Source organism: Esox lucius, chromosome 7 (genome assembly GCF_011004845.1).
Source record: "Esox lucius isolate fEsoLuc1 chromosome 7, fEsoLuc1.pri, whole genome shotgun sequence".
NCBI lineage: Eukaryota > Metazoa > Chordata > Actinopteri > Esociformes > Esocidae > Esox > Esox lucius.
In genome coordinates this window covers 29,946,512-29,966,800 of record NC_047575.1, presented here as the reverse complement: position 1 = coordinate 29,966,800, position 20,289 = coordinate 29,946,512, and the positions used below count along the sequence as shown (strand labels likewise).

Genomic DNA, 20,289 nt, shown 5'->3' with positions numbered 1-20,289 from the left:
ATTTTTGCGGTGAGTTTGTCCATCACTCGGTAGAAGATCAATACCCAAGCAGGTGAAATTGTCATAAAATGCATAGAGGACAATACACTCTGTGAATATAGAGTATGTTTGTGTTATAACCATGTTTTTTTACAAGACACCCTATGCTTTGAGCAAGCCGTTTGACGGCTAGAGCAAAGAAGAGCAAAAGTGTCCATTCCTGTCTTTTCCCTTTGTGGAGGTTAAATTAGCGTGACAGGGATTGCTTGGGGAGTATTGTATGGCAGGGGCTCCTCAGTACAAGTTGGATCAATTTTATGAAACTGTCCTCAAAGTAAAATGTCTGTAAAACCACAAATAAGTAGGTGCAGTTTACTTGATCAAAAGCTTTTTCCACATCAAAGGATATACCAGCAAGGGCCACATAAGGTAAGCTCAGCGAGTACTGTTGAAAAAAATTTTTTGGCCCATGTTGAGAATAGATATCCACCTGAAACTACAGTACCTCTTCCAAATCTCTCCCCTTTATGTGGATAACTAGATGTTTCTAGCGTATATAAAAGGTCACAGGATTTCCATTTATATCATTTTATTTTCATGCCCTGGCGCATCTAGAGAGAACCAACACCTCTTCCTCACCTGGAGCACAGACACCTGTTTCTTAGTTATCATCACCAACTATGTTCCTGCTCACTGCCACTATTTAAGTTACTTCTTCCGTCATGTTGTCAGTCATTGTTTTGGATTTAGTTTTCACTGTGATGTAAGTTGCCATTTCCTGTTTTGTCATATTTATGTGATTTAAGTGAAGTATTCCATTCTCCCTGTACCTGTGTCCAAGTCTCCTTCTTCCGACATTACATAATCTACATTTTGCTCTGTTCATTTGTTCATCCACCAACTGGTATCCCTTTGAAGAAAACTGTGTCCTAACTGTACCAATCTAATCCCATTTCCTTAGATAGTAATAAACCTACAATGTTTCATTAATTGTGGGTATGTGTCTAAAGCATTCATTTGCAAAAGATGGATGCTTGAATTAAAAGGCTCTACTAATTCATTTGTGAGACATTTGCCTGCGTAAAAAGTAATTACATTTTTATACCAAAGTTGAAGTACATGGGGAAAAGATAAGACTGTGTTCGGCCAAAACACCCAGCATAACCACATCCAACATTGATGTCTATTGTAACTGGCAAAACGCTCAAGCTACGTACACTGAAAGAATAGTCAAAATAATTGTTTTGCAAGTCATCCTCTTCATCATGAAGTGAGACAAGGAACAGTTGCTGACCATTAGACATCATGCGATGCCTGCCAGGGAAGTGTAGAGCTGGACACATATCCAATTTCTTAGAATTGGGTCATCACTTGGCTGCATTTTGTGCTCTATTTTGACAATGAAAAGTCTTTGAAGATTCTTAAGAGCCAATTCCAGAACTTCAGTGGGTTACTAGATCTCCTGTCACTAAGAATTAGCTCTTATGTTTGATAATCGTGGAATGTCTGCTAATGCTGGCGCCCAGACAATTGGTTTCCTGGAGGTGTGGTCCAAACAAACAAGCAATTGAAGAACAGTGTCACCCAGGAGCTCTATGAGGAAACTGGACAGGAAGGCTGTGGGGTGGGAACCCTTCTCAAGTTATTCAGGTATGCCAATTATTTTAAGATGTGACCCTCTAGATCCACATACTTAACCACCATATTGTATTCAGCTGTCATACCAGAGTCAACATTTAGTATTTATTTGTAGAAAACCACAACTGGTCAAAATAACCAAAAAATATGCATCGTTTTCAGACCTCAAATAATGCAAGGAAAACAAATTAATATACATTTTTCAACAACACAATAATAATGCTTTAACTTAGGAAGAGTTCAGAAATCAATATTTGGTGGAATAACCCTGATTTTTTTATCACAGCTTTCACTGAAAAAAACGGAATATTCGACTTGTCAGAGAAGATGACCTTATTCCATTCCTCTATTGTCTTTTGCAAACTTCATCCTGGCTGTTCTTTGCTTCTCATTCTTGAAGGGGTTTTTTCTAGCTTTGCACGACTTCAGCCCTGCCCCTAGGAACCTGTTTCGAACCGTCCTTGTCATGCACTTCACCCCAGCTGCTGTTTGCCATTCTTTTTGTAGGTCACTTGATGTCATGCTGTGGTTGTTAAGTGACATTCGAATGAGTTGACGGTCATCTTGGTCAGTGGACAGTCGGTTTCGCCCTCTGCCAGTCTGTAGCTTTGTTTTCCCCAATGTCTGTTGCTTGACCATCCTTAAAATTTTCAGGATGGAAGCAACCTGACGCTCACTGTATCCCTCTGTCAGTAAAGCCAGAGTTGAACCCTTCTTTTCCTGACTCAAATGTTTTCTTTTCAACTCTTTTGTCATGCTGAATAGTTATTTTTGTAATTCTAATTACCTTTGAGGTACTACTTGCACTGTTTTTGCCATCCAGCTGGTCCTATTTCAAGAGGATAATGATGACCACAGCAGTGGTTTTTATACTTTTCCATGTTAAATTAGATTTGGTTCAGGTAGTCACCTAATCAGTACCTCATTAAGTAAAATGAGGTGTTCCTGTGTTGGAGTTTAACAGACACTGGAATGGAATAGCTGCCATACATGTAGAGATGCTGATTCAAGGAAATTAGGAGGGGTCTCTTAATTTTTTTCCAGAGCTATATGTTTAATTATTTAAACACATAATATTCAGTGTTAAAATATATGACATGCATTTTATTAAGATATTGTGAGAAGCGCAAATTACATATTTCATGAACATATTCAGGGCACATATGTAAATGTGTAAATGTGTAAATGTGTTATGGAAGCCCAGGTGAGATTTTGAGTGAAAACCTCCTTCCATCAGCAAGAGCATTGAAGATGAAACATGGCTGGGTCTTTTAGCATGACAATGATCCCAAACACACCGCCCGGGCAACGAAGGAGTGGCTTCGTAAGAAGCATTTCAAGGTCCTGGAGTGGCCTAGCCAGTCACCAGATCTCAACCCCATAGAAAATCTTTGGAGGGAGTTGAAAGTCTGTGTTGCCCAGCGACAGCCCCAAAACATCACTGCTCTAGAGGAGATCTGCATGGAGGAATGGGCCAAAATACCAGCAACAGTGTGTGAAAACCTTGTAATGACTTACAGAAAATGTTTGACCTCTGTCATTGCCAACAAAGGGTATATAACAAAGTATTGAGATTAACTTTTGTTATTGACCAAATACATATTTTCCACCATAACTTACCAATACATTTTTAAAATCTTTTTAAGTGGGAGAACTTGCACAATTGGTGGCTGACTAAATACTTTTTTGCCCCACTGTATTTTCTTTATTCTAATAAGAGTTGAAAAGGAAAGTTTTGAGTGAGGAACAGAAACGTTCAATTTGCAGTGGTCTCTTAATTTTAACCCATCTGTTCCTCACTCAAAACCTTTCTTTTCAACTTTTCAATGTTTCCTTAATTATTTCTATGGCTGAATTTTGAGATACTGGATTTTTTTTATTTCCATGAGCTGTAAGTAGTAATCATCAAGATTTAAATGTAAGTGGTTTGACTTTCTTTCACTTTATGTGTAATGAATCTAGAATATAAGGTGTCACTTTTTGATTTGAATTATGGAAAAGAAAACATCTTTCCACAATATATATATTTATTTAGATGCATCTGTATGTTACGTTCGGATACAGAACAACTGCTAGGGGCAGGGGTGAGTGGATCAGTTAAAAAGTGTTACTGTTTAGTAGGACATTGTGGTCAAGGATGGAGGACAAGTGGAGACACTCTCAACCTTCACTCCAATGGTTACAAGTCTCAATCCATGGAGAGGTGATTTGCTTCTTTCTTCTAACCATGACCCCATTATTTTGATACCTAACCTTAACCCTTGCCTAAACCTATTCATTTTCTAACCAGCATTTTTAGATACCAATGGAGGCTTTCTAAGTATTTTTGGTCCTTGTAGTCACCACAAACAGACTTTCCACCCACAAGTGGCAGAGTCATTGGTCAAACATAGACTGTGGTGGTCAGCTTGGTGCTCCATAAGATAACCTTTCAATTAATCTAAACTGCTTCTATCAGAAGCTTTGAAAAATTGTAGCCCCACTCATTTAAACAAAGAGAAGTGTGGCAGGCAGGGGACAGTGGGGCGCTGCAATGAAGAATAGGGAAGGACCAAAGTTAAGAAAAAAACACCAATGTTGACATGTTCCCAGTTTAACTTACATAGTTTCAAATCAGCTTTTTGCCACCATTCCTACTTCCTAAACTTTGCCACTTTTTGCAGTGCTGCAAATAATTATTCAAGACTGGTAATAACACCTGATTTACATTTATTTTTCTAGTAATTTTCACCCACATTACTGCCTTCATATTATTTAGACTAAACAAACCTACATAGCATACATATTTAAATACTACTCTAATGTTTAATTATATCATGTAAACCCAAAAGACTATTCAAAAATTAATTAGAAAAAGGTGCGCATGGAGATTTAGCTAAAGAAATCACACAAAGAAATCTACCAGTGCATGTGTTTCTGTGGTGCACTGCACTGTAGGAAGGGATAGGAGTTCTTTCGAGTCCTTGACTTCATACTGACACATTCAGTTTAGGCAAGCAGGAACAAAACAGGCTACCGCAGCAGGTAAGACTCTTAGCTTAAATAGAATATAAGTTTCATACTGTACCTAATGAGGGGTCATTTGTTGAAGGTTTTTATACTTTTTTTTAATACCTAATTTGGTGAGTAACAAAGTATGACATAGTGACAAAGTATTTTAATTGTATAGGCTTATTTGCCAGTATAGCCATTTGTCCTTCATATACAGTGGATGTAATTTTTAAACCCCTGTTAAAATGCCAGAAAAGTGACGATGAAGCACTAGTTTAATTTTCTCCGGTTTTGGTTGACTGGATGGTTGATTGGATGACTGGTATTAACAGATTTTATTAACAATAATATTAGCTGACCCATAAAAAAAATGGATTTAGTTATCTACTATTGATGCATCTTTCGCAGAACAATGATAGGCGATAGGTCTACCTGGTGTCATATCTTTTCCAATTTTCAAGGTTGGATAGTTTGACAATGGATATAAAAAGTAAAATGCCAGGTTCTTGAGACAAAGATAAATCATGTCAGAACTTTTTCCACCTTTAATGTGAACTATAATGTGAACAATCCAATTGAAAAATACCCTTAAACTAATACTTTGTTGAAGCACCTTTTGATTTTATGACAGCACTCAGTCTTTTTGGGTAGGAGTCTATTAGCATGGCACATGTTGACATGGCAATATTTGCCCACTCTTCTTTGAAAAAGCGCTCCAAATCTGTCAGATTGCGAGGACATCTCCTGTGCACAGCCCAGTTCAGATCACCCCACAGATGTTCAATTGGATTCTGTTCTGGGCTCTGGCTGGGCCATTCCAAAACGTTAATCTTCTTCTGGTGAAGCCATGCTTTTGTAGATTTGGATGTGGTTGCTTTGGGTTGTTGTCGTGGTAAAGGTGAACTTCATCTTCAGCTTTCTAACAATGACTTAAAGGTTTTGTGCCAAAATTGCCTGGTATTTGGATCTGTTCATAATTCCGTCCACCCTGACTAAGGCCCTGGTTCCAGCTTAAGAAAAACAGCCCCAAATCATGATGCTGCCACTACCATGCTTCACTGTGGGTATGGTGTTCTTTGGGTGATGTGCAGTGTTGTTTTTGCGCCAAACATACATTTTGGAATTATGGCCAAAAAGTTCAACCTTGGTTTCATCAGACCATAACACATTTTCCCACATGCTTTTGGGAGACTTGATGTTTGTTTTTGAAAACTTCAGCCGGGATTGGATGTTTTTCTTTGTAATAAATGGCTTCCGTCTTGCCACCCTACCTCATACCCCACAGGTGTCAAACCGGTTCCACAAAGGGCCGAGTGTCTGCAGGTTTTTGGTTTTTCCTATAAATTGGTTCCTAGTTCATACCTACACAACCAGGTGAGGGTAGAAACTAACCAATCAGTGACCTAATTAACCAATCAAGTACAAGGAGAGAGCAAAAACCTGCAGACACTCGGCCCTCCGTGGAACCGGTTTGACACCTCTGCCATACCCCATTCATATGAAGAATACGGGAGATTATCACATGTAGCACACAGCCAGTACTTGCCAGAAGTTCCTGCAGATCCTTTAATGTTGCTGTAGGCCTCTTGGAAGCCACCCTGACCAGTTTTCTTCTCGTCTTTTCATACATTTTGGAGGGACGTCCAGTTCTTGGTAATGTCTCTGTTGTGCCATATTTTCTCCACTTGATGATGACCGTCTTCATTGTGTTCCATGGTATATCTAATGCTTTGGAAATTCCTTTGTACCCTTCTCCTGACTGATATCTTTCAACAATGAGATCCCTCTGATGCTTTGGAATCTCTCTGTGGATCATGGCTTTTGCTCTGAGATACAACTAAGAAAATGTCAGGAATATCCTACAGGAACAGCTGAACTTTATTTGTGATTAATCAGAGTCACTTTAAATGATGGCAGGTATGTAATGACTTCTATTTAACATGATTTTGAATGTGATTGGTTAATTCTGAACACAGCCACATCCCCAGTTATAAGAGGGTGTGCATACTTATGCAACCAGGTTATTGTAAGGTTTTTACTTTTCATTTTTCATTTTTCCCCTTTGAGGTTTTCAGTTTGTTTTTCAGTTGAATTGTTCATATTATAGATCACATTAAAAGTGGAAAAAGTTCAGACATGATTTATCTTTGTCTCATTCTTTTGCATCACAAAAAAATTGCGTTTTCACAGGGGTGTGTAGACCTTTTATATCCACTGTACCCACTATGACTAATGCAAAGTTGTGTAATAGTCCATGTAATTAACTCCAAAACACTTTTCCTTTTTAGAACTAACAATACTAAATTCTACTTTTGAGTGGAGTGAAATCTTTAGTGGGTTATGTGTGTGTTCCACCTAGCAATTTTAATATTAATGCAGTGTAAGTGTAATTATTAGTTCCGAGATGTGTAATGCAAATTGTAATTGTAATACAAACTAAATTACTTTAGTTTTTAATTGTTAAATGAAAATTTTATTTTATTTCATAAGCATTCATTCATGACAATTATAGTGAGCCTATAGGTTACATTTTTATATTATACAGTAACATTTTATATTTTCTAGCTAACATGTAATTCTGAATTGTTACATTATAGGTGTAGCTAGTGTTAAATAGTTTGCTAAATGGCAAACGGTGGGTTAACAGACTCACAGACCTGCAGGAGAGTGAAATTCAACAAACTACATTGTTTTCAATGCTTCAAGGACGGCCAGATATCCGTTTCTCGACAATAACATAGGCGTTGTTATTATTCCACCATGGTCTTGTTTACATAAGGACCAGGCCTTCACAGAAAAGTTAGAACTCAGAAAAGGCGTGCACTCTCTCTCTATATATATATACACACACATTTCACATCTGTTAGATGTTGCAGAACAATTTTCGTGTGTGTTGTCTAAACTGTAAAGGTTACTTTTACAACTCCATGTTAGTGTAGATGAGATGCTCAGTAGGTACTAATAATAAACAATATTAACTACATCGTTGCGCTGTTCTGTAGCGCAAGGAGTTGTCCCTTCAGCACCACGTCGTAGTTAGGTTGCAAGTACACTCCAACACAGCGCCAATATTTTGACCCAGAGATACTTTTGAGGAAGACAACAAACGTCTCAGATTTTCGTAATTACCCATAGGCCTATCGATTATATTACCCTATTGGTGTCAATGGACCTAGAGCTGGCGGTGCATTGTTTATAGTTTGACGTGGATTTCATTCCTTCAGGAAATGTTTGAGAATTAATTGCGGACTGCATACACAGATTAATACCAACTACGTAAATAACAAATACAACTATTTTTCCAGGTCTAATATATATAACTTGTTCTTTGCAATAGGGTATATTTTTTTTAATGTTACACTAAAACACGTGGTATCTTGACTCATAGCTTTCTAGGGCGATTAGCATAGCAACCACTTGACACTGCATGACAACCTAAACTGTCAAACATCTCCACAGCAGAGAACCAAATATTAAATGGCATTCATGTCTCCTCCTTTCTACGATTTTCTGATTGACGTGACAGACTTGCTCCTTGGTAAATCTCACACCAGGAGGCGGTCCATTGCGCAATCAAGTTAGATAGACCCATTCATGCACTGCCGCCCTAATGCTTTTAGCCAGAGACCATGCAAAAAAGAGACATCTGAGTCGAAGACACGCCTCCTATTTTTGTTCTGTTCGAAATGGAAAAGGCTGTTCCATTGCGGCCCACCACCTCGAAAGGAACAAAAAAAATCTAGTTAATGTATTTGTCTTGTTCCTGGGGACTCCATTCGCTGGGCGGAGTCAATAAGTTGACTAGCCCGGAAAAAAGTCATGCGTTTGTGTGAGTCAGATGTCTCCATTTCTGTACTGCTTTTGGCCTCGAGAATGATGACATGTGTAGGTAACGGTCGATTTGCCCCAAACTTTAAATTACCGGAGCGAAGACGTTAATCTATGCTGGTAAGTAAGAAACGTTAGTTATACTATTTAGTTTGGCAGTAATTATCCCATCCATATGAATGCAGCGGCGCTCGACGATAACGATGCCTAGATTGCTAGATCGTATAGGAGATTCGTTGGGGATCTCAGCTGAAAGCCTTGGTTTTAAATTGTGTTCTATGTATTTTAATTGGCCATGTGTTTTGAAGATATACCGCTTTCCATTTTGACAGATGGTGAGTAATGTATTGCTTTCAGTAGTCGTGTATCTCTATAGACTTGCATACACAACGAAAGATTTCAGTTGCTTGGCTCGGGAAACGGAATCCCACTGTTACTTCACCAGATGATGTTCCTATTGTACACAGCTCAAAAAAGGGAACACAATCATCACAGTAAAACACCAAGTCAGTTAAACTTCAGGGGATATAAATCTGTCTATTTAGGAAGCATAAGCAGTTGTTAATCAGTGTCACCTGTTTTGATGCAAATGAAACTGACAAAAGGTGCACTGGAGAGGCAACAGCAAGACAACCCCCCAAAAGGGAATGGTTTTGCAGGTGGTGGCTACAGAAAATTGCTTCCTTGATTGACTAATTAGGTTACTAATTGGTTAGTTTCTACCCTCACCTGGTTGTTTAGGTGTGAACTGGGAACCAATTTATAGGAAAAACCTGCTGACACGGCCCTCCGTGGAACTCTTTGGACATCCCTGTTCTATTGGGACCTGCTCTAGTGGGACCTGTGCTCACAGTCCAGCACTGTACAGCTCGGTTGGCATTCACCTGAAAACACCAGAATTGGCGGGTCCGCATTGACACCCCATTCTCTTCACAGATGAGAGCAGTTTCACACTGAACACGTGACAGATATGAAAGAGTCGCCGTGGTGAACGTTATGTTGCCTGCAACCTCATCTGACCGGTTTGGCAGTGGGTCAGTGATGGTCTGGGGAGGCATATCCTTATAGGGTCACACAGACCTCCATGTCAGTGTAACGGTACCCTAAATGCTGTTAGGTACCAGGATGAAATCCTCAGACCTATCATCAGACCTTACGCTGGTGCAGTGGGCCCTGGGTTTCTCCTGGTGCAGGACAATGTCTGGCCTCATGTGGCCAGAGTATGTAGGCAGCTCCTTGATGATTGACTAGGCCTCACATTCCACACACCTGAATCCAATTGAGAACCTCTGGGATGTTACTGAATGCATTAGTGCATCCAATGCCGCCAAGTAGCGCCACAGACTGTCCAGGAGCTCAATCAATCAATCAATCAATCAATAAAATGTATTTATAAAGCCCTTTTTACAACAGCAGTTGTCACAAAGTGCTTTACAGAGACACCCGGCCTTAAACCCCAAGGAGCAAACAACAGTAGTGTTGGATTTCAGTGGCTAGGAAAAACTCCCTTAGAAGGCCGAATTTTAGGAAGAAACCTAGAGAGGACCCAGGCTCAGAGGGTTGACCAGTCCTCTTCTGGCTGTGCCAGGTGAGATATTAAGAGCCCAATTAGAATAATAAATAAATTTCTCTGGGCTAAATCCAGAGTCTATTTGATTCTAGACTAGGTCAAAAGTATGACAAGGTGGACAAGGACAGGGACAGCAATGGGCCCCCCAAACCAGGTACTCCGCAGGTGTGGACCAGGACCTCATCTCCTCCTAAAATTTAAAACTGGAGGAGACTGAGAAAAGTTAGTGCATTCCTCATATCCCCCAGCACAATAATATAGCAGCGTAACACCATGGAACTGAGATGGGGGGGTCCGGCGACACTGTGGCCCTACCCGGGGGAGCTCACTGATGTCCTGATCCAGGTCTGGGAGGAGATACCCTAGGACACCATCCACCGTCTCATCAGGAGCATGCCCAGATGTTGTCGAAAGTGCCTACAGGCACATGGCATCCATACACACTACTGAGTCACATTATGAGTTGCCGTGAAGAAATTCATGCAAGTTGGAACAGCCAGTGATTTCAATTGTTTACTTAGATTTTTGGCATGAGTTTGAATCCCGCCCTCATTCGGTTGGTAATTTGGTTTTCCATTGACTGTTATGTCATTTTGTTCCCAACGCATTACACAGTAAAGATTTAAATCTGTAATATATTTCATTCATCAAGACCCGATGTGTGATTTAGGTGTTACGTAAATTTGTTTGAGCAGTATATTTTATCTTTTCTATTTTTCTTTTACATTTTTTTGTTTAAATGGCACTAAAACCATAACAGAACCAAGATAAATCAATAAATTGGGACAATAACTATGATTATCATGATGATTTGCGAGAAACAGACATGCTGACATTAAAATGATTTTATTCGGGAGAATGGAATATATCTTAATATGAAGCATTGGGTCTTGGAATAGCAGGAAACTGTGAAACCATGAATATTATCTACTTTCCAAAAAGTTGTAATCCATTAGAAAAAAAAGTTAAGCGATTTAGCAGTACTATCATGCTTGGTGTGCATAAGGCATAACCCCATATAATGCATTCCAGGGAAGATTAGTCTACATCGCTTGACTGGGTCTTTGACACAGGAATTAATCATAAAACTGGAATCTGTAGTAATTATGAGCACTAATTCTTGACTCCTCTCTTTGTTCTCTCATTCCCTAATCTGTCTTCTTCCCCTTCAACTCTCTTTCTCTCTGTCCCTCATTCCTGATGTGGTTCTCAGGGTTACCTAAGAAGGAGATGGATGGGTCTGAGCCAGCAGAGAGCTCTCAATGGGACGGTAGATGTGGAGGCAGTTGGACGGCCAAACTGCGCGGCTACAAGCTGAAAGACGTTTTCACATGGTGAGCACAACAAGACTATGCAACTGAAAAAGTGTGTGTGTGTGCAATCAAACATATTTCGGTTAAAATGTTTACATAGCTATTTGTAACAAAACTGCTGTGCAAATGAAAGGGACTGATGGATTTTATTGAAACAACCATGGCATTGGCAGGCGTCTACTAAAGACCATCGCCATGGGGCAGGCTCTGTCCATGCTGATTTGCGGCACAGCAGTCTGCTGCCAGTACCTGGCCGAAGCGGGGGTGGAGACGCCCATGCTCCAGAGCTTCCTCAACTACGTCCTGCTGCTGCTCACCTACACAGCTTCGCTCAGCCTCCAGAAAGGTCAGAAGATGAAGATATTCAAGCACATTAGAAAGTATGGATTGTAAAGTCAAACAGTTCAGCATCTTAATTTCTGATATTTAAGAATGTAACCAACACTTTAAACCTGATTATGGTCCCAGAACTCCAAAAAATTATCAGTTACCTTCATATATTTAAGATCATTAAAGTTAGCAGGTCTTATGTTTAGGGTTGATTAAAATGTATGTTTTCATTGCATACTAATTAAATTACTGAGAAAGCACACACAAATAATTTCAGTTGATACAACTTACACAGGGCTTCACATTTAAGTGGTACTTGCTTAAAGGAATTGTGTAATATACTAAGCCACACCTACAATATAATTTCCCAATATGCCTTGCTCATTCAAGAGAACTCTAGAGTTATAAGACCATGACTGTATTTGTTAATGACGGAGACATGGTTATTAAACACATTCGTTTTCTATCATTTAGATTCCTTGACTTGTTATAAAATATTCAACTATGAATACTTAACATATCCCTAAATCCTTATTTAAGTCTTGCAACCCCTCATAGCTCATGGACTATTCATTTCAGATGTCCTCAGAATACACTGCACTGTCAGATTAAAATCCTAGCACAGTAGCCAGAAAGTCATGGTTAAAACAAACTTTCGTAACTTTTAGAAAAAACCCAGATTTCCGAAAATGAAATTGTAGGTTCCACACCAGAGCTGAGATTTCTGGGTACTGAAGGACCAGTAGATTCTTACTGGATCAGACTGTCTCTTGTTTTGTACAGTGGGTACTTCACCAGAATTTCACAAAGCTATCCACAAGGTATTTGCTTGCAAAGGAATGCATAATTCCTGTTGGAATCCATTTTACGTTTTGACTGGAAGATGGGTTTTATATGTAATTATGTAATTTGTACATAATTTCAACATTTCAGAGTGCAAAATAATTGTTTTACTACATGATTGGATTACTTTAGATACATGTTTTTGATGTATATGTAGCTAAGATGAATGAATCAGTCAATGTACATGTGAAAAAAGGATAATAAAAATATCAACCCGAAGCAGTGCATGCTGGGAACATTTTCATTTTAAACTTAAAAAAATGTAGGTACACTTAGTAGAAACATTTCTGTGAAAATACATTAGGTTTTACAGTGTAATGGGCTGGGCTGGTAAAATGGTAATTCGTCCTGATTATAAATGTTGCTTATGTTTATCTTGTTTGTGGACAACCTAAATGGGTGTTTGTTATTTTCACGAAGTCTGTTTCTGACTGTTTTGGTCCATTTGGTGCCTAATGAAGGGTAGTATGGCCTACAAAGAAAGAAAGCGTTCTGTTTTTGGCCTCACTCTGGATTCTTATTCTGCTCTTTCAATAGATGATAGGAATATGTTTCAGATTTTAAAAACAAAATGGTGGCGGTATTTACTGATGGGGCTGACCGATGTTGAGGCCAACTACGCTGTAGTGAAAGCGTACCAGTTTACAACGTTGACCAGCATACAGGTAAGAAATGACTAAAACCACTGCACACTGTGTTTTTGTTTCTGTGTTTTTGGGTCAAGGATGTCTTACTATTGGATGTATCTAGGAATGGGGCTGATATATTGAATAATCTGAATGTGTCTTCTGGGTTTGCCCCAGTGAAAATCCAAATGTTTTTCAGACTATGTATGCAATCAGCATTTTCTCTGCTAAAAACGCTATTTGGCTCTGTTTGCAGCTGTTGGACTGCTTTGTGATCCCAGTGTTAATGGTGCTCTCCTGGATCTTCCTCAAGACACGCTATAGCCTGGTGCACTTTGTGGCTGTGTCCGTGTGTTTGCTTGGAGTGGGGGCCATGGTAGGGGCTGACCTACTGGCTGGGAGAGACCAGGGATCCAGTAAGAACTTCTCATGTGATTTTTATGGAATATATTGCATATATTAAGGATGTCACAATACCAGAATTTTTAACTCCGGTACAATACCAGAGAAATTACACATGGTTCTCAATAACCATTTCAATACTATGACAAAACATTTTAATATATCAATAGTGTATTTATTTTTCATTAAGTGAACTATAACATATTTTTTTTGTATATACAAGTGAAGCATAACATATTTTTAGGAACATTCAAAACATTTTAGAATCAACAAAACATTATACTTTGGCTGTCAATTACCTTTTTGTTCTGTGCTTTCGCCACATTTCTGACCAAACAATGAATTAAGAGTTTAGAAATTGTCTACTTGATATATTTACTTGAGATATAATATATAGCATAAATGGTTGAATATCTTTTTGTGAAATTTAAGCTAAATAAAGTTTTCAAACTAGAGACAAACATCCACTAATATGCATGGCATATTTAATTACTTAATTTCATTAGTTTTAACATCAACACAACATGTTAAGGTTAACAGAGCAAAGCGGAGTTGGGAGGGAGCAAAAACTTTTTTTTTATTGTGGTTAACTTCGTTGATTACATTATTAAGCTACCTTCATGTGGCTAACATAGTTTGCCTCAAAGCATATGCTCGCTGGTAGCAATTAGCCATGAACATGGTATGCTCAGTTAACAGAGTGCAATTTGTGGGAGACAACACGTCGCTATTTGAAACGTAAGGGAGACAATTATTAACTACTAAACTACCAAAAAATAATAATTATAATAAAATGTATGTGTATATAGACGTGTGCGCACACACGGCTCCGGAAAAAATTAAGAGAACACTGCACCTATTGCTTTCCTTTCCAAAAAAGTTGAAAAGGAAAGTTTTATATACACACATACAGCTCTGGGAAAATTAAGTGACCATTGCAAAATTATCAGATTCTCTGGTTTTACTAATCATAGGTATATGTTTGAGTAAAATGAACAGTTTTGTTTTATTCTCTAAACTACTGACAACATTGCTTCCAAATTCCAAATAAAAATATTGTCATTTAGAGTATTTATTGGTAGAAAATAACAACTGATCAAAATAACCAAAAAAAAAAGATTTCAGACCAGAAATAATACAAAGAAAACAAATTCATATTCATTTTTCAACAACAAAATAAAAAAAAATTCACTCTGGAAGAGTTCAGAAATCAGTATTTTGTGGAATAACCCTGATTTCAAATCACAGCTTTCATGCATCTTGGCATGCTCTCCACCGGTCTGTCACATTGCTGTTGGGTGACTTTATGCCACTCCTGGGACATAAATTCTAGTAGCTCGGCTATGTTTGATGGCTTGTGACCATCCATGTTCCTCTTGATCAAATTCCAGAGGTTTTCAATGGGGTTCAGGTCTGAAGATTGGGCTGGCCATGACAGGGTCTTGATTTGATGGTCCCCCATCCACACCTTGATTGACCTGACTGTGTGGCATGCATCTTTTTTTCTTTCCTCTTCAAAAAGTCAAAAAGGAAGGTTTTGAACAGAAGGGTTCCTCACTAGAAACTTTCCTTTTCCACTTTTTTGGTAAGGAAAGAAAGAGGTGCCATGGTCTCTTAATTATTTCCGGAGCTGTATGTTTTATGCTAATCAGTGTGGAAATTATATTTGACTGACAATTGCTCAAAGAGTTTAAAACGCTTCACAGAGGTTTTCCCTCCATTTTACACCATGTCATGACTGTTTGCATGAAATAACCTTACTTCCCTTTTTATATTTTCCCTTGCTATCTCTCTTCCTATCCATCTCTCCCTCGCTGTAGCCAGTGATGTGTTGCTAGGAGACGGTCTGGTACTGGTGAGTGCTGCACTGTATGCAGTGTCTAACGTGTGTCAGGAATACACTGTGAAGAACCTCAGCCGGGGGGAGTTCCTGGGCATGATGGGGCTGTTTGGTACCTTGATCAGCGGCATACAGCTGTAAGATATCCCTGCATCTCTTTCCAGGGTTGGACTGGGCTAGTGAATTGTGGGTGTGTTGTTCACTATGCCATATCGTGGCAGTACAGCAGTTTTGTCCCTCTTGAGTTACCATCACATAATGAACATAGCATGAGAAGCAAAGGACTGGCTAATGCAGCATCATTGCTGTTAAGAATTAGTAATGAGTAACAACAGTAAATGCACAAAAGTATCAGCATCACTCATTTATATACCGAGTGAGAGTGAGAGAGCAGTTGCCTGGCAGATGTATATTCATCATCGGATGACAAATAGCTTAGCAATCTTGTGACAACATGAAAACGTAAATATTTTTGTTCAAGAATCCCATGATTAAAGCTTAAAGGATCATTTAACTTTTTTACAACTTTATGTTGGTTCCTTACCTTAAACAATATATGGCCCATCAAAAACTGTAATCTATGGAGCAGTTTCCTTTAAACCGCCATTGCGGACATCACCAAATTTTTGCCACCTTTAGCTAAAAATTAAATGAGGTAATTGGGGCGTGATCCTGTTTTGTAAGAAATCTCAAAAACACTTTCCAACTGTATATTTCTAGAAAATGTTTAGCTAGTGGTGGCTCAAGTAAGCTGAGGTTTGCTATCGCTGTTTTTAAGAAAACAAAGCCATGGATTACTGATTCTCATGGCTCATAGGCTACTTTTCCCAAAACTGTTGCTGTTGTTAGTGTAAATAAAAGTCTGCAATGTCAGAGACCTTCACCACCATGTTGGTAAATTATTGTATTAATTATGGTACCACCATGTCATCTGAATATCAGATTGTATTTTCATCTCTTGGCCATTAAACCAGCAGACGCCATAGGCTAAATCTACCCGTCAAAATGGTCTTGAAGGTGTTTTGTACATTTTATTGTCTAAGACTTGTAATGTTGACAATCTTAGCAGCTGTTGTCCTGTGTTGCAGGGCTGTATTGGAAACCAACGCAGTAGCAGATATAAAATGGAACTGGAAAATCAGTAAGTTAATGAAGTTCTCTCCCCATATTCGATTGTGCTCTAACTCAGTTATCAGACCCATGTTCAGTATTTCAATTATTCCCTGATTAATCAGATTTCAACATGGTAAAAATGTTTATGTAATAACTCCATGTTAACATTAATTGACTCTAGTTACATTCTCTGTACAGAGCAGTTTTGCTTGCTTCAATAGTTCTAAGAAATTGAGCTCAATCTACCAATTATTATTTCATTCAACCAGTACTGGCAGTCCCTCGCCATTTATGATCAGTGCCTCATGAAAATGAATCCCGCTGTTCCCTCCACAGTCCTGCTGTTTGCGGCCTATGCCTTCTGCATGTATGCCCTGTACAGCTTCATGCCCCTGGTAGTCAAGATGACCAGTGCCACAGCAGTCAATCTCTCCCTGCTAACCTCTGACCTCTTCAGCCTCTTTTGTGGCATGTTCCTCTTCCACTTTGCTGTGAGTTAAATGTACTTGCTTCTTGTTGGGGTGGTCTTAAGTCAGAAAATGCACAAGAGCTATAAGCAAACTGTATATAGTAAGCCTATGAATGATCCTGTTGTTTGATGACAAAAGGCAGCTGTGGTTTAGTTAGACAAGAAATTGACATAATGTGTATATGAAACCTACAGCCAACACCCAAGCCTCAAAGGAGTTCGCATCTTCTCACACATTAGTTTGAGACTTTCCAAATGAGTGATAATGAGCAAATACAGCCACGGACCTGTGATCTGAGGAATTAGTTTCACCGTCTACCCAAATGTCAACCTCTGCCCCTCTCTCCACAGTTCTCAGGCCTGTACATTGTGTCATTTGTGGTAATCACTGTGGGCTTTGTAATGTTCAACGCCATGCCCACCTACACACCTGTGCCTGAGTTGACCTCCATCGGCGAAGAGTTTGAGGAGCTGAGGGGGAAGGTCTACCTGAAAGACTACGAGCCAGGAGAGACCACCACAGAAGTGCTACTGGAGGGAAGGGGGACAGAAGAGACTGAGACGCTGACATGCTTCACAGAAGAACACGGCACAAAGATGTAACCCAAAAGATTAGTGTGAATTTGCCGAGTTAGTTCTGCATTTCCCCCCAACAATGGTTATGTTCTGGATAGGGGGAGGGGAGGTCTTATATCTATATTAAGGCTGTTCCATAGTTTAAAATGCATAGATCTACAAGTATTTGGGCTAGTGGACACCAGGGGTGACAATTAGCCAGTATGTAGTCCCGTCAGAATAAATATTGGAGGTATGCTTTACTGGTAAAACATGACTCACACTCATTTTCCAAGCACAACTGCTGCAACTAGTCCTAATAACAGTTGTTGAATTGCATTACAATGTCGATTGTTACAAGTGATTTTTGTAACAGTCCCTTTTTCTTCACCAAACATACCTGGGTAGCTGACTGGAGCACCCTTAAAGGGATTATTTAAAGGTTCAGCCTGGGTACATGATCAAACAAACTGTACTTAGAAATATGCAGGGTAACTGTGGAGCAGCCTTTACTCCCATTAAGGAGCATTCCATCTGGATCGACCTTTAGGGGAACCCTTAGACCAGAGCGTAGCTCGCCTCCTACAGACCAATGATACTTGCAAATGAATCCTACTCCCAGATCTGTTTATTCCATGACATTGCAATGACCATAAAAGTTGTCTATACAGCACCAGCAGTTTCTTTGTGACCAGGCTAGTGCCCTATGTACTGTTACCGATAGTTTATGAGACGTCAAACTCCAGAAACAATGTATGTACGTTCATTACCAATGCATACGAAGACATGCCATTGTAGATTCATATGCACCTCTGCCTACAGCAAATTATTAGTTGGCTTGCATTTTCCCATTCAGACCAACTGCCCATAGCAGAGTTTTACATGTTGAATCAGGACCAACTACAAGCAATTATGTCAAGGGGTGAACAGTCTTTAAAGTACACATAGATTGTTAGGTTGGCAGTAATTGGATAGGTACCTATTATAGGTGAATAGAAGCATTTGTGCTTTTTCCTTTTGTATTTTTCTAACACTTATGTTCTGCCTTCTTTTTAAACAAATCAGTGTGTGGTGTTTATTTTTTTTAAATATTTCTTTTAATATTTTTCAAAGCACATTAGAAATGGCAGGTCCTATATATTTATTTGAGCTGTTCCAGGTTGCTACAACCAACATAGTCAACAGTTGTCACTGTCTTTTTATGATTTTGGTGCCGCAGATCTTCTGAAAATAAGGTAAATGGATACATTTCATTTTTGTCTGCCAAAAATATCCCTTTGCAAAAGTTCTATTTATTGATGATAATAAAGTTTTCTATTATCTTGTATGTTGTGACCTCTTCTATCTGGATGTTGTCTTTATTCAGCTAGATGCTACAGTGAATCAGTCAATTTAACATACCACATTCAGACCAACTATTATGCTTCATAACAATGTGGATCAAAGGTGTGTGGTGCCTTAAAAGTATTACCTAGAAATATTGAGGGGACATAATTCTAATGGGATGAAGCATTTTTTAAACTGTATCTGATGTTTCACCCTATTAATAATGCATTCTTCCATCGGAGTTCATCTCTGATGTACACAGTTAATGTTTACTATAGCTAGAGAATACATATGACTTGAAACAGTAGACATTTTACCCTACAAGATGTATTCATGCTCTATTTATGAATTCAAATTTGTGAGTTGCTAACTTTCATGCAAGTCCTTGGTTTCTGGATTTGTTTCATTCTGTTGAAATTTCCACAACAATATCTACATATGGTTTGTATTACAACCAATTGTTAATGTTATGTTTGTCAGTCAACCGCAACTAATATTTCCAGTTTCTGGACACGGCTGAGAGAACAAACATGCCTAACCCTAACTTTGAGCCAGTCAGTGTCATTTAGTAAATGCTGGATCTAGACTAATTATTCATCCACGTTCAGTCAAATTTGGGCCAGTGAAGATTTTGCATGGATTAACAATACCCTGTGCATGTGTACCATACATATCCACTCAGATCAAGAAAGAGAAACATACAGTATTTATAATAGCTCTGCTGGGTGGTCAATATGAAGGAGCTTGCACATGTTAGGTCTTGAGAGTGTTTGCAGCATGTGTACCGAATGGAATTTCTTGGACTGATTGAAATGACAATTTAAATATCTTTGATTGATTGACATGTATGGTAGCAAAGGTGTACGTTCACATGGATGGAGGCTGATCCATAATTGCTCAGATTTTATTGTGGAGGACCATCAGATTGCCAAAGTGGTTCCTAAATCTCGCCTTGGACAGCTTGTTGAGAAATGGTATGGTCTGAAATGGTATTACTATATTTTTCCAGGCATGAATATGGTAAATATATTTTAATATTTACGATTATAGATAAGGTCTTGTTTTTAGGTCTTTTGGGGGGTCCAAGTCTTAATAAAGGGGGTCAACCCCTGCCAGAGAGGACGAGTCTTTCACAAGTAAAGATGGGGAGCGGTCTTTCACCGCTCTGAAAGACTGCGCAGGCAAATAGTGCAACAATTTAAGAATAAAGTTTCTCAATGTAAAATTGCAAAGAGTTTGGGGATCTCACCATCTACAGTCTGAATATTAAAAGATTCAGCAGAGAAAGCTTTGTGCGCAAGGGACAAGGCCAAAAACCAATACTGGATGGCTGTGATCTTCTGGCCCTCAGACGGCACAGCATTTAAAACAGATATGATTCTGTAGTAGAAATCACTGCATGGGCTCAGGAACACTTCCGAAAACTGTGAACCCATTATGTCGCTGCATCCCCAAATACAAGTGGA

At 39.0% G+C, this 20,289-nt stretch overlaps 1 protein-coding gene across 2 annotated transcripts; it reads left to right on the top strand.

The window, feature by feature from the left end:
- Window positions 1-4,597: 4,597 nt before the first annotated feature.
- Window positions 4,598-18,824, top strand: slc35f2 (solute carrier family 35 member F2). 2 transcript variants are annotated; one of them, XM_020047828.2, is made up of 9 exons: window positions 4,598-4,641; window positions 11,220-11,340; window positions 11,493-11,665; window positions 13,030-13,157; window positions 13,375-13,534; window positions 15,341-15,497; window positions 16,449-16,501; window positions 16,810-16,964; window positions 17,294-18,824. In XM_020047828.2, exons 2-9 carry the CDS (start codon window positions 11,237-11,239, stop codon window positions 17,543-17,545), a joined length of 1,182 nt encoding a protein of 393 aa, XP_019903387.2. In that variant the 5' UTR covers window positions 4,598-4,641; window positions 11,220-11,236; the 3' UTR covers window positions 17,546-18,824. The 2 variants fall into 2 exon arrangements, with proteins under 2 accessions (XP_019903387.2, XP_010869126.2); XM_010870824.3 differs by lacking the exon at window positions 4,598-4,641 and adding an exon at window positions 8,261-8,556.
- The last annotated feature ends 1,465 nt before the right edge of the window (window positions 18,825-20,289 follow it).